At 49.2% G+C, this 13,908-nt stretch overlaps 1 protein-coding gene across 1 annotated transcript; it reads right to left on the minus strand.

Moving 5' to 3' along the window:
* Positions 1-7,045: 7,045 nt before the first annotated feature.
* LOC307189025 (uncharacterized protein C9orf152) lies at positions 7,046-11,895 on the minus strand (the record flags this gene model as incomplete). The annotated part of the gene is made up of 2 exons (XM_079926736.1): positions 7,046-8,077; positions 11,703-11,895. 2 exons carry the CDS (start codon positions 11,893-11,895, stop codon positions 7,566-7,568), a joined length of 705 nt encoding a protein of 234 aa, XP_079782862.1. The 3' UTR covers positions 7,046-7,565.
* Between the last annotated feature and the right edge of the window lie 2,013 nt (positions 11,896-13,908).

A 13,908-nucleotide genomic window follows, 5' to 3' on the forward strand; every position in this document is an offset into this window, starting at 1 on the left:
GTGAACAGACAAAGGAGAGACAAAAGGATTACTAAGACATAGCGGGTGCATCATCTTTCTGGATGGAAGTTGAGGGGAAAACAATGTAATTGCCGCAAATCCAAGGCCAAGACATACTATTAAAAGTTCAGTCCCTTGAACACTGTTTCTAGGAAGCGTATTATTCATTAGCTGGGGGAGAAACACAATTGCAGCCGGTGAAAGACTTTAGGAATTTATATGCAGATGGAATCAATTGAAGGTGGTGAACTGGGTCTTTCTCGACAATAAGGAAGTGACCTAAAGGGCTGTTTTTGCAGAGTAGGGATAACCAATGCCTGGGGAAAGGTTAGTTTTAGGAAGAGTATTTAGAAAAAGTCAAACAGTTCTCTCTGGCCTCCAGATGGAAGCACCAGTTTCACCATCAGCGCTGGAAGGGGATTTCCCAGCTATGATGCTTACAGAAATAAGTGAAGGGGAAGGAGTCAGAAGGAGGTGGTTTAACATAGTAGTGTTAAAAGATAAAATGTGCCTTCGTTTATTTGAGCAAAAATCGATTCCAATCAAGCCGCACAAAACCGGAAATGGTTAGGAACACTCCATCCACAGGAGCTGGGGGGAGACTTTTATAGGGAAGACTCCAAAGCAAAGCAAGGAAATTGGCTGTAGCTTAAAGCCTAGTCGGCTGCTTGTGATTGGTTGCCCTTAGCTTTCATTCTGTAGCCTTGAGGCATTGATGGGCATAGATTTTGGTTTGCTACCGGAGGCCAACCAGGCGTTAGAGCCAGCTCCGACTAACGGCTTCCCTGTTTAATTGAATAGGAGTTAAGAGTTTAGAGTGTGGCTGAGTTTGCTTCTCCTTTTGCAATTTGCTAGCTGTGTCACCTTGAGCAAGCTATATAACTGTGTTAGAACTATTGGCCTTCAATCTGGGGTACCCCACCCACAATCTGGGGGTACCCCACCCACAAGTTGAGATGCAGAGTTCTTAAATAGGACAGTCACCCCAAAGAAGAAGGATCCCCTGAGGAAGGACCTCATCCTAGAGGTACCACCAGAAAATATTTCAAATTTGTCCAGAAGCTGAAAGAATTTCCCGACACCTCTCTCAAAACCCAAGAAAACCCAGTTAAAAAAATTTTTTTTCAAAATAATATATAAGGTCAAAAAAGAGAGCAGACATCTTAGGTAGTGGTCATGGCAATGCCCCTGTGAGGCACTGTTTCTCACACGGTGGATCGGTGTGATATTCAGAGGTAGAACTTGACTCTAGCTCCCCAAGGAGGGGAGGAACTAGACTCTTAGCGCCCTTCCCTCCACCAACCTCCATCGGCCACGGTGGCGGAGCCCCTCTCCATATACACACAGAGGTGCTCACAAAGCCCTAATTTATTGGAGAGCAAGGGACCATGGAAGAAGCCCTCTTCCTAGCCAGTGGCTTAAATTGGGGTCAGCTGGTGCAGCAGGCGTGTTGGAGGCGCCTTCGGAGAAGCCTGAATGCATACGGAGGGGGCCGGAGGGACCCTCGGGCAGGATGCCGCATTTCCTGCGTTTGTCTGGAATCCAGATGTTGGGAAGTTCTGGATTAAAAAGTGGCTGGGGATTTTGGTATTTGCACCCAATCAAGAGCTCAGCTTCTGGAGGGGAATTCTCCCTTCCCACTGCGGGTCTACTGTAAGATTAATTTCCTACTGAAAAGCAGAAGCAGAGTCCTCTCACTTAGCTGAGACACAGTGAGGATGGTGATAGTCTCCTGTCTCTGCCTACAGCCCCCCTCAGTCTAGTACAGCCTGGAGGTGAGGTAGGGCCGGGGGGGGGGGTGTAGATTATTGAATAGCTACTACAATAGGAGAGGTGTGGTGCCCATGGAATCCTTCTTTTCCCCCAAATGGTAATCAGTAATCCACAGCTGAAAACCAAAGGCACAAAGAACCCCACATTTTAAGAACTGCCAGGTCTGTAGGTCAGCCATAGTCCCAAGAGCAGTGGTTCTCAAAGTGTGTTCCCCAGACCGGCAGCATCGGCATCACCCGGGACCCTGTTAGAAATGCAAATTCTTGCCCCGCCCCTTCACAGCTGCTGAGTGGGAAGCTGAGGGGATGGGGGTCAGCCATCAGTGGTTTAACAAGCCCTCCAGGTGATTCTGATGTCCGCCCACATTTGAGAAGCTGGAGATGGCTGGGAGACAAATACGTTTTTTTTTTTTTTTTTTTTTTTTCCGGTACACGGGCCTCTCACTGCTGTGGCCTCTCCCATTGCGGAGCACAGGCTCCGGACGCGCAGGCTCAGCGGCCATGGCTCACGGGCCCAGCCGCTCCGCGGCATGCGGGATCCTTTTTTTAATATTTATTTATTTGGCTGCACCGGGTCTTAGCTGTGGCACGCGGGCCCTTTAATTGCGCATGGGGGCTCTTAGCTGCATCATGTGAATTTAGTTCCCTGACCAGGTTTGGAACCGGGGCCTCTTGCGTTGGGAGCGAGGAGTCTTAACCACTGGACCACCAGGGAAGTCCCTGGCTGTCAATTCTAATCCATCCCCGCTAGGGGGCAGGCTCCCCTCATGTCAGCTCAGCCTGATTCCCTAACTTATCAGGTACTCCCCATCATTAAAGCTCTTTCATCCCAGTTCTTAAGACTTGAAACGACTCGAATTTAAAAGTGTCACGCATATTCAAGTCAGATCCCACCAACCTCCCCACCCCCAAGCACAGCCTTGATTTATACCTTTAAGACTAGAGGGAGGGGCGTGGTCTTCTCGCTCACACAACCCTCCCCCTTCTGTGCGCCACACCTTTTTGCCTTTAGGCTAGAAGGACACAGAGAGCTAGTGTGGACTGGCTGTGGCGTAGTTTTGGTCTCTTTGGCCTTGACCGTGTACACCGACCTTGCTGAGGGTCTGCAGGCTCGGTGTGGACAGGTGGCACCCCCCCCCACGGGCTCCTGCAGACGAGAAACTCTGCCATAGAGGTCCATCTCTCTTCGTCTGTGGCCACCGTCTTATCTGCCCTCTGCTGGCCCAACTTAGGCCTGTGGACAGGGACGGGGGTATTTTCTGCACCTATGTGCCGTGATTACCCTTAACACCTTATCTTCCTGGTGGTTCTATACTGACATTTTCCCACTGAGGGCTCTCTTCATCTCTTGGGGCAAGCCTACTTGCCAAACAATCATCCGACTTGGGGGATAATGTGTTGCCCCGCCCCCTTTCTTGCAAATACTACCAACTTTAAAAAAAAACAAAACCTCTGACCTTCCTGCCTCTCCTTGAGTTCACTCCGTGGATAGGGGAAGAGGGAATGGCCTCTATACAAATATTGAATGTCCTGTCAAAGGTCAACAAAGCGGGACACTACTTAAAGTGGTAAGCACAGATTTTCATCACTAGCATACTACTGCAACAGGGAGCTGAAAACTTCCATTGGTACAGAGGTGGCTGTGTGTTTTAAAGGGAGAATGGGGGAGTAGGGAGGGAGGCAAGTAAGAAGTCAGGGAGATGAAAATTACAGAAACTAGGAAAGGTGGGATTGGTCCATGTGAAACCCATCCCGGTTTGCTAACTGGTACCTATCAAAATTAGGTTCGTACCCTCCCACAGAGACTAGGAGACAGGGAGCCTATCTTCGTTCAGGTGCTGGCTGGAACAAAATAGCAAATTCTTGGCATTGTTGTGATTTCTTTAAGGGGGGGCTTGGGTCATCCTGGGGATGCTGCCTTGACCTATTAGAAACCATGTTCATGTTGGCTCTAGTCTTCTAGGTTGAGGGCTAGTCAGAGAGAAAGGACTCAGAGGCGCCTAGCTAGAGTTTGGTCAAGGAGAGAATATCAGTCCCAAGGGCAGCCTCCTGCCAGCCTCATATCCCTAAAGAAAAAGGGTCATGCCCATTCCGTCAAAATAGCATTTGTCGGGCTTCCCGGGTGGCGCAGTGGTTGAGAGTCCACCTGCTGATGCAGGGGACACGGGTTCGTGCCCCGGTCCGGGAAGATCCCACATGCCGCGGAGTGGCTGGGCCCGTGAGCCGTGGCTGCTGAGCCTGCGCGTCCGCAACGGGAGAGGCCACGGCAGTGAGAGGCCCTCGTAACACAAAAAGAAAAAAAAAAAAAGGACAAATAATGAGAAGGATCCTCCCTTCCTCAGCCCCACACCCGAGGGGCTATTATCGCCTCATTTTACAGCTGGGGAATCTGTGGCTCTGAGAGTTAAGTAACTCAGCTCAGGTCAGGTTTACCAATGGCAGTGCTGAGATTGGAGCCCAGGTACACCTATCTCCAAGCCCAGCAAGACGGCAGCCCTGTGGGCAGGTCCTCACTGTGGGCTGGAAAGCTGGGTGACCCTGAGGTAAGCTGCCACAGGCAGGATTTACAATGTGATCTGGTTATTCTCTAGTTTAGGAAAACCTTCTTCTGCCAACCCTGGGGAGAGTGTGGGAAAAGAAGATTAGCTCCAGTCCTGTCGGGGGAGACAATCAGAGTGGGTGGCGTGACAGCCCAGACATAATCTGAGCTCTTTGCCCCACAGGTTTGACCACCCATGGGTTGGGAGAAGCATGTGAGTGTGGTTGAGAAACAGAGATTGCTCTGGTCTAATGCTCCTGGCAGAAGCAGCCTTGTGGGAAGGGAGTGGGAGGATTCAAAAGCAGGCTTCCTCTTGCCCCTCTCCCTTCAAGCTCTACCACAGGGAACACTTAATCCTCAGCTCCACCCCAGGCACGAGAATGACCCCATCCCAGGAGAAGGCCATGTCTCTGGGGCAAACACACCCTCAGCCTTGGTAGCTGTCAGCTGGCTCTGACTTGAACTGGCCTGCCCTTGGCTGAAAAGTTTTCCCATATCCGGCATTGCCTCTTGGACTCTGGCCTCTTGAACCGGTGCTTCAGGAAAAGCAACTCCAGACAGAAGAATGTGGACTCTAGAAAATGGGGATTTGTAGAAGGTTTGCAGTTAGGGCAGTGACCTGGGCAAAGTCTTGCACTGTCTCTTGCCTCTGAGGTCTGAGACCCCACATCCCGGGCTCCCCTTCTCTCCTGGTCACTCCTCTTCAGTGTCCCTCACTGTCTCCTCCTCCCTGACCCCACCTCTTCTCAGTAAGAATTGGAAGAATCCTTAGAGATTTTTCAACTATGTAAATTGGGAGTTTTCAGGACTCATTCTGGACCCGGTCTTCTCTCTATTCTCTGCATGGGTGAATCCATCCTTTCTCATTCTAAGTACCTCTGCATACTCATGACACTTCAATTCTTATGTCTAGCCCAGAACTCTAGTCTCATTTATCCACTTGCCTATTTGATATCTTTATTGGTGTGTCTCTGAGCACCTCAACTCGGTATCCTTCAAACTGAACTTGTAATTTTCCTTCAGTAAATCCTATTGTTTCTGTCTCCAAAGTATATGTATATCAAATGTATCTACTTTTTTCCCCTTCTTCTGTTCCCACTCTTTTTTTTTTTAAACATCTTTATTGGAGTATAATTGCTTTGCAGTGGTGTGTTAGTTTCTGTTTTATAACAAAGTGAATCAGCTATACATATACATATATCCCCATATCTCCTCCCTCTTGCGTCTCCCTCCCACCCTCCCTATCCCACCCCTCTAGGTGGACACAAAGCACCATTCTGCTCCCACTCTTGCTTGAGCTAACAACATCTTTCCCACTGAACTTCCCCTGGCCGTAATTTCCCCTGACATTGCCTCTTAACATGACCATCCACTCATTCTCCATAGAACGACCAGAGTCATCTGGTTGAACTGCAAATCCAATCATTTTGGTCTCATATGTAAATCCCTTAATGGCTACTTACTGTATTCAAAATAAAATCTAATATTGTACTATGACCTGGCCCCTCTCTACCTGTGTTAGCCATCAGTTCTGCTCATCCATATTTCCATTCCTTCTCTCCTTGTGGGCACATGAAATGAATGCACTTCCTCATACCCTTGAAGTGGAGATATGCCGTGTTACTTGCTTTGGACAATGAAACATAAGCAAAGTGATTTGAGAGCCAGGATGTGACTTTTAATGCACTTTCTTCTGCTACAGTGATTAGGGAAACCAGTATTGATATGGTGGTGCCACAAGATTGAAGCAGCTTGAATTGTTAGTAACAATGTAGGAGAGCTGCCCTGGAAGTTTGCCCAAATCCACAGTGGAATTTTCATGAGTGGGGAAAAAAAAAGCTGCTGTGTGAGGTTTGGGAGTTGTTTGTTACTCAGCAAAACATAGCCTATCCTGATTGATACACTGTAGAAAGAGGAGTTACTTCTGGGAAGCCTCTTTAAAACAAAAGCAAAGGAAAAGTTTTTTCAGAAAATTTCCTTGTTTTTCATTAGACTATTAAAAAAATTAACAACTGGCTCTTATTAATTATTCACAAAAGGAATCACAGTGAATCCCCAAATTGGAGGGAATTTCAGAGATGGCCCAAGGAGAAGGCACATACATATTTTGACAGGAAATGACACTCCTAGGTAACATCTCTCGATGTGGGTGGGCAAGACTGGATCACCATGGGAACAAAAGGACGATGTGGGTAAAACTTTAGAGAGAGAGAATCTGGCATGAGGAAAAGTCACTTTAGGTGTGTTTATTAAAGTTAAACATTAACCAGGTAAGATAATTTCTTCCCCACCACCCAAGTAATACCTGCTTCACTTTGTCTTTGGTTTAAAATATACCAGGAAGGATCTGAGTGATTCAAATTTGGCTGAAAACGGAGCAACTTTTGAGGAACACATACTTTCCAAGCAGGAACATTTCTTTATCTTCTTCTTTCAGGCTTCATTACTATATATCTTCAATGATGGGCAGTGTTTAATTTGGAGAGAGAGATTGAAGAAGGGAAGAAGAGAGCAAATAGGAAAAGAGGGAGGGAGGGAGGGAGGAAGGAAGGAAGGAAAGGACGGAGAGAGAAGAATGAAAGGAAATAAACCTATAATGAGACTGGAATGTGCAGTCTCAATGAGAGGGGAGAGATGACCAACCCTTCCTAAAGACACTTACACAGAACAGTAGGTGTCATTGTTTTGACCCTTTTTACCCAGGGTGACCATACTTTGGGAGGCTCAAGCTAAAATGGTGTGGTCACTACCAATGAATGTAGAGACTTGTGAGCTGGTCTCCAGGCGTAGCGACCAGAAAAAGGAAATTCTCAGAGCCCCTCTATTCTCCAGAACATGTGAGAAATCCTCAGAAGTTACTGAAAACAAGATGGCCCACGCCTGTCGACTCTAGGGCACTGCAAAGGCATCCCCTGGCTAGGGTCTCTGTCTTACGTTTCAAAATTCTCTAGTTCTAAGGACTGAGTCGATGTCCATAGCAATGTCTTCTTATATAAGCAGAATGGGGCTGCACTGATCAGACAGCACTCTTTCATCCTGAGCTGTGAGCAGTCTGGTCTGGGCAACCTCTCTTTTTTTTTTTTTTTTTGAAGGACAAGTCTACGTGCCCACTGCAAAGTTCACGTCCCACCATCCCGACGATGGATGTAGTCCAGTTCTGCTCCCAGCTAGAGGCCCTAGCTGTGCCTCTGCCTCCTAAGTTCTTAGGTGAGGCCATAGGTGGCCTCAAGGTTGAGACCTTTGGGTGGAAACCTTCAGGCTGGGCCATATAAGCCCAGGTTCCGGGCCGCCTGGGAGATCCTGGGAGTTTTCCTCTGGGGAAATGGATAGTGAGCTGGTCTTCCAGACCTGTGTGGCTTCTTTATGGGAGGAGGGCCCTGAGCGCCAATGTTTAAGCCAGATCCCACTGCCTTTGTTTGGGTATCGCCCACCTGACACTCATGCTGGGCTGCCTCTGGGATCGTGCTTCCTTGCTGAGTCATCTGAGTGTCTTCAAACAAGCCTGGGAGCCTTTGCTCAGCCCCCATGAACTTGTCCTTGTGCTTTACTTGATGACTCGTTTCCTGGTGGAAGGTTTGGACCAAGCGGTGCATCTCTAGGTGCGTGTGCCACGGGGACTCGGGGGCCTGGAAACAGCCTCTGTCAGCCTCCTCCAGCGTCTCCTCTGCCTCAGGATCCGCCTCTTCTAGGGACAGTGAATGCCTTCTCTCCTTGTTAATCCAAACAGCACTGACCACGGCCTCAGCAGGAGCAGGCATGTTCCCTCCTGAGAAAGCAAGGCACCAGCAGGGTCACCACTGCAAAGTACATGGGTGGCTCTCATTTTGGGGGTCTCAGAGCTTTCAAGCTGAAGGAAGGACATGCCAAATACATCAGGAGGCCAGGTACCCAACACACTGCATTATCTCTAACACACACACATACACACACACACACACACATTCATGCACAATTATTCATTTATTCAACAAATATTTATTAGGCCCTTATAATGTGCCAGGCATTATTTATTCTAGGTCTTGGGAATACAGTAACGAACACTGAGACAAAATCTACCTCTTCATGATGTGGTCTAGTGGAGTAGAAAAAGAATAAGCAAATAAACATACTATAATAAAGTTGCTGGTGGTAATCAATGCTATGGAAAAAAACATTCAAGTGTGATAGGAGACTTTAGATTTTGACTGCAGTGAGGGAGTGAACCCCAGGAAGAACTAGGGAACTCGCATTTCAGACTAAAAGAATAACGGGGACCAAGGGCACAACATGTGTTCACCCACATTGTGATTCACATATACTGGCCAGTGGAAAGGGTTATTCTTAACTTACAGGGTTTTGTGTTGTGGGATTCTGATAACGGGTTTAGCACCCAAAGCAGAGGAGAGGGGAACTGTGTTTTGAGGCAGTTCCTTTTGGAGGACTGGTCTTTATCTTTCTGAACCATAGCCACTGTTCTGGGAACATGTTTGCAGCACCTACTGCTTCCCTGAACTGGCTTCAGGGATGAGAAGGCAGACGGATGTCTTTCTTCCTTCTCAGGGACATCTTTTTGCCACCTTGTGGAACATGATAGTTTCTTGTCAACTTTTGGTGGCATTGAGGGTTAGAGAAATGACTGAAAGGCATTTTCCTATAGAAAGGAGACCTGTGGCCAGCCTGGAATTCCCTCTGAAATGCAGTGAAGCTCCCTTGAGCATTCTGACGTTTGTCCCTGCTGGAGGCCCCTAGGTGACAGAGTACATGGTGTGAGTGGAGAGATGGTGTTGAAGGAATAAAGCCAGAAGGAAGCCCTTGAACTCTAGTGCTAGGAATCCAGAACACCTGCCACTGCGTCTCTAGAACCTAAATTCATTCCATAACACTAAGGATGAAGAAAGCTAATTCCAGAGGGCTTCCTTCCATTAATCAGCTCCCAGAGCACGTGCCCTTCCAGATACAACCCAGTGTCTTAAGACACTGAGATCTAGTTTTAGTGGGAGCCAATCTCAATGGCCACTCTGTCTTCCTGAGTCTCTGCTATGCTGGACACGGAGGATCCCTAAACTCCCTCTACTTGCTTGGCTTCAAGGCATTAATATCTCCTGGTTTTCTCCTATCATTTAAGAAAAATGAACTGTGGTAAGACACACAACATACAACTTACCGTCTTAGCCATTTTGAAGTGTACAGTTCAATAGTGTTAAGTCCATTCACATTGTCGTGCAACCGATCTCCAGAACTTTTTCATCTTTTTCAAACTGACACTATACCCGTTAAACAACAACTCTTCATCTCCCCCACCCTGGCAAGCACCGTTCTACTTTCTGTCTCTGAATCTGACTACTCCAGGTACCTCATATGAGGAGATCATCACAGCACTTGTCTTTTTGTAACTGGCTTATTTCACTTAGCATATGTCCTCAAGGTTCATGTAGGTTCATCCAAGAGTCAGCATGTGTGAATTCCCTTTTTCGGGCTAATATTCGTCTGCTACCATTTTGACTTGCTATCTTCCCTGACTTTTCCTCTGCTTGTCCCTTCAGTATTTGAGTATTGTAGAACTCTAACTGTCATCCCTGCCTCTTATCAATTTACACATTGGTCCTCCACAATTTCATCCGTGCCCATGGCTTCAACTACTACCAATATGCTGATGACCCTCAGTCTATATCTCCAGCCCACATTTCTCTCCTGAGATCCAGGCTGGTTGGAAGTTTTACAGACAACTCCCTCAAATGCAGCATATTCACAAACAAATTCATCTCTTCCTAATCAGAAATCTTTTTCTCCTATATTCTCTATCTCAGTGAATGGTACCACCATCCAGCCTGTGGCTAATGTGCAGGCAAAATCGCTTTTTTGCCCCCTCCCCCAGCATCATTTTCACCTCAATTTTGTAATCTTACTCTGATTTCTCCCTGGAGAACCACCTTATTCCTCACACCCAGTCCAAGTGCTTCAAGTGTCCTTCTCACTCAGACTGGTGTGACGTAACGATCTGGTCCTCAGCCAATTAGCACAGAAAGCCCTAAGGAGCTTTATACGTATGAATTTATTTAGTTCCCATTCCCAGCTGAAAGGCGAGGAAGCTGAGTGACAGAGTAACGTACATGACTCGTTCAAATCTGCACAGAGCTACTCAGTGGCAGAGCTGGGACTCAGGTTCAGGCCCTTCTCCAGAGACCAAGTACAGGAACACTCCATCAGACAGCACACTACTTCTCACAGTTAGAGCAACAATGTGGGCTTGCAAACTGCTAGACATGCCCTGAAAGACTGACTGAGCCTGCGGGTGAGCAGTCTTCCCCGGGGAAGCAGAGCCTGAGCACTCCCCCTCGCATTACCCTGTTGTAACTCATGATGTAACTCATGTCCATGACGCAACTCATCAAGTGGTGACCACGGAGGAGGGAGGTTTGAGTTCTAGGAGGCAGGAGAAAGAGGCAGCGGGGAGGGGTGGGGCAGGGGTGGTCAATTCTACGGGGCGTGCTGAGTTTGAGGTGTCTTTGGGGACATACCCATCACATGTATGGGTGAGTCTGAACCACAGGTGTGTTAAATCTGCGTTCATTCGATACAAGTTTAATTAATGCTCGCTGAGTAACTGAATGAGTGAATACCCTTGAGGATGGAATAGGGCTTTAGGAAACTCCCAGCTTCTGCCCTGCAGAGAGAGGGGCTATTCAGCTGAACCAGTTCAGTTCAAATGGACCCCACTCACTGGCAACAGCCCAAGTTGTGAGAGGTGGGTGCCTTTAGCCCAAGGCGGTGCCCTTCCTGTCCCCGACAGTGAGGACCCTCTGGCCCCTGGTTCCTTCCCAGACTTGCCGAGAGTGGGGTGGGCTGCTCGGTGAGTCCTGAACTGTATGAACAGCCACAGAAGTTCCCAGAGCACAGCCCTGACCTTTCAGGGGGTCTTCCTACCTCTCTTGACTTGCCCTCTCGGTTAGAGGATGAAGGGCCGGGACTCGACCATCGCTTGCTTTCTGAGCCCTGTGCTCCTAACTTCCTCCTGGAATAAGTCTGAGTTCCCAGAGGGAGGAGGCTGCTCCCCTGGAGGCGGGGCTTCTGTGTCTTAAGCCCCCTCCCCAGCTGCTGTTTGAGGGGGTGCAGAGCTCGCTCCGGGAGCCTGGGTGCCTCCTGGGTCCCTGAGCCCTGCGTTTCCTCTGGCCAGCGCTCAAGCTGTTGGGAACATCACGTGTCCTCTCTCCCCGGCAGCGGGCTGCCTGCCGGCTGCTGGCTTGAGGCCCCAGCGGAACGGCCCTGCACAGGCCAGCCCGCCTCCCTGCCCTTCCCCACCAGGAGGCCAGCAGAGCCCTGGCCCTGCGCTGCCCACGGCTCAGCCACCCATTCTGCCCACAGCCAGGCCCTCGTGCCCTTCCCTTCTGCCCCCAGCACCTGCCCAGCCTTACCTTTCGGGAGCACCACCACGTGGGCCTGGGCCTTCTGTTGCCGTCTCAGGCCTGCATACTGCGCTCGCAGGAGCTGCATGCTGAGCAGGGGCCCCTTCCCTGGGGCCTGAGTCCCAGAGCCGTCGGCCATGAAGGGAGACCCCAGCTGCCAGAAGTGGGGCAGGGTAGGGCATGGGCAGGGCAACCCCTTCATCCGGTTCCGGGAGCAAAGCAAACACTGATGGGCAGGGCTGGTGGGGGAGGTGGTAGGGCTCAGGGAGAGGAGGGGGGAGAGGGAAGTGAGGAGAAAGGTGGAAAGATCTGGAGAAGAGCAAGGGAGGGAGAGCCAGAAATTGGGGGAAGGAGAAGGGTGGGAGTGGGCGGGAAGGAGAAGGAAAAGTTGGAGGGGGAGGAGGGAAGGAAGGGGTGCAAAGAGGGGATTAAGAATGGAGGAAGGAGGTGATAGCTGCGGGGGATGAATGGGGGGAGAGAAGAGTGAGCACGGGGTGGGGGGCAGCAGGAGGAGGGAGGGGGCAGGGAGGGAGTGAAAGTGAGAAATTGATGGGCAGGGAGTGAGGGGAGGAGCCGGGGACAGAGAGAAGGACAAGCAGAGCTGCTTGGAGCCTTTTGGGGTCCAAGGAGTATCCTATTCCAGGTCCTTCACTGCTTGATCCGAAAGTGTAGAATACGATTCCAGGAGCTACAGTGAAGCCTCCTGTTTCCTGGCAGAGCTGGAGCTAGTGCTGGGGGATGCCAAGTGCCCGCCTTGGTTCACACCCCTTGGAGCTAGTGCTGGGGGATGCCAAGTGCCCGCCTTGGTTCACACCCCTTGGAGCTAGTGCTGGGGGATGCCAAGTGCCCGCCTTGGTTCACACCCCTTGGAGCTAGTGCTGGGGGATGCCAAGTGCCCGCTTTGGTTCACACCCCTTGGAACTGGAACAGGATGTTTGTCAGCAAACCTGCCTGTTCGGTTGGCAGTTAGAAAAGGAGCTGGAGCCTCAGGAATATGCACCAGCATCCGGGCAGAGGGAGACCCAGTAGCAAAGGTACCCCTGAGACCTCCACTCACCGCCCAGTGTGCAACTCAGGAGAAAGCCCAGCCCCAAAGTCACTGCGGGGACAGAGCCAGGGGAGCCCTGGCCTCTAGCCAGCCCCACCTCTTTGACATTTGACGTAGGCTCTGTGGTCTCAGCATTTCCCAACCAGTTAAGTTGGTGTTTATCTTACCCACAGCTACATGCGCTCTCCCCCTCTGCTTGCTAGCCCCACCATGTCTATAACCGCTTTGAATCCTAAACCCTCTCTCTTACACCAGCTTCAGCCTATCCTGGCTCCATTTGGCGGATTAAGTTTTCTATCTTCTCCTAACATAATTACCCAAAATATCTACAGAGGCAGTGGAAACAGTAGTAGCTGAATTTAGGAGACATCTTGGAGAATAACGGGATGGTATTTAGCCATAGGACATTGGATGAGAGATGGAGGGTGAAAGTCTGTTGGGTGTTATACGCCGTATACATATATGCTATATACTTTGTTGGGTGGTATGTACTGCTGTAATAAGGTACTGCAAATTGGTTGGCTTAAACAACAGAAATTCATTGTCGTAGAGTTCTGAAGGCTGCAAGTCCAAGGTCAAGGTGTCAGCAAGGTTGGTTCCTTCTGGGCATTGCAGAGGGAATCTGTTCCGTGCCTCTCACTTTTCTTGTGGTTTGCGAGCAACCTTTGGCTTTCCCTGGTTTGTAAAAGCATCACCTGATCTTTGCCTTTATATTCACATGGTGTTCTCCCTGTGTGCATGTCTCTGTGCCCAAATTTCCCCTTTTTATAAGGACACTAGTCATATTGGATTAGGATCCACTCTAATGACCTCATCTTAAGTCAACTATTTATATCTGCAATGATCCTATTTCCAAACAAGGTCACATATGAGGTACTAGGTTTAGGACTTCAACATATGGATTTGGGCGGGGGGACACAATTTAACCCATATCAGGTAGGGAAATGGTAGTTCCAGTCACAGAGATGGCACAGGAGAGAAGATTGGGGCAAGGGAGAGGAGGAGGGATTTATTTTAGATGTTATGTTTGAGGTACCTATGATTGTTGGGTCATCAGGAGGGAGTTAGAAGCTTGGTAGAGAGAGGCAGATGTCATTGTTTGTGAGAATGATACAGTTCATTATTGGAAAAGTTTTATCATTAGATAGTCACGCATATAGAGAATTG

This window comes from Stenella coeruleoalba (assembly GCF_951394435.1).
Source record: "Stenella coeruleoalba genome assembly, chromosome: 7".
Taxonomy (NCBI): Eukaryota; Metazoa; Chordata; class Mammalia; order Artiodactyla; family Delphinidae; genus Stenella; species Stenella coeruleoalba.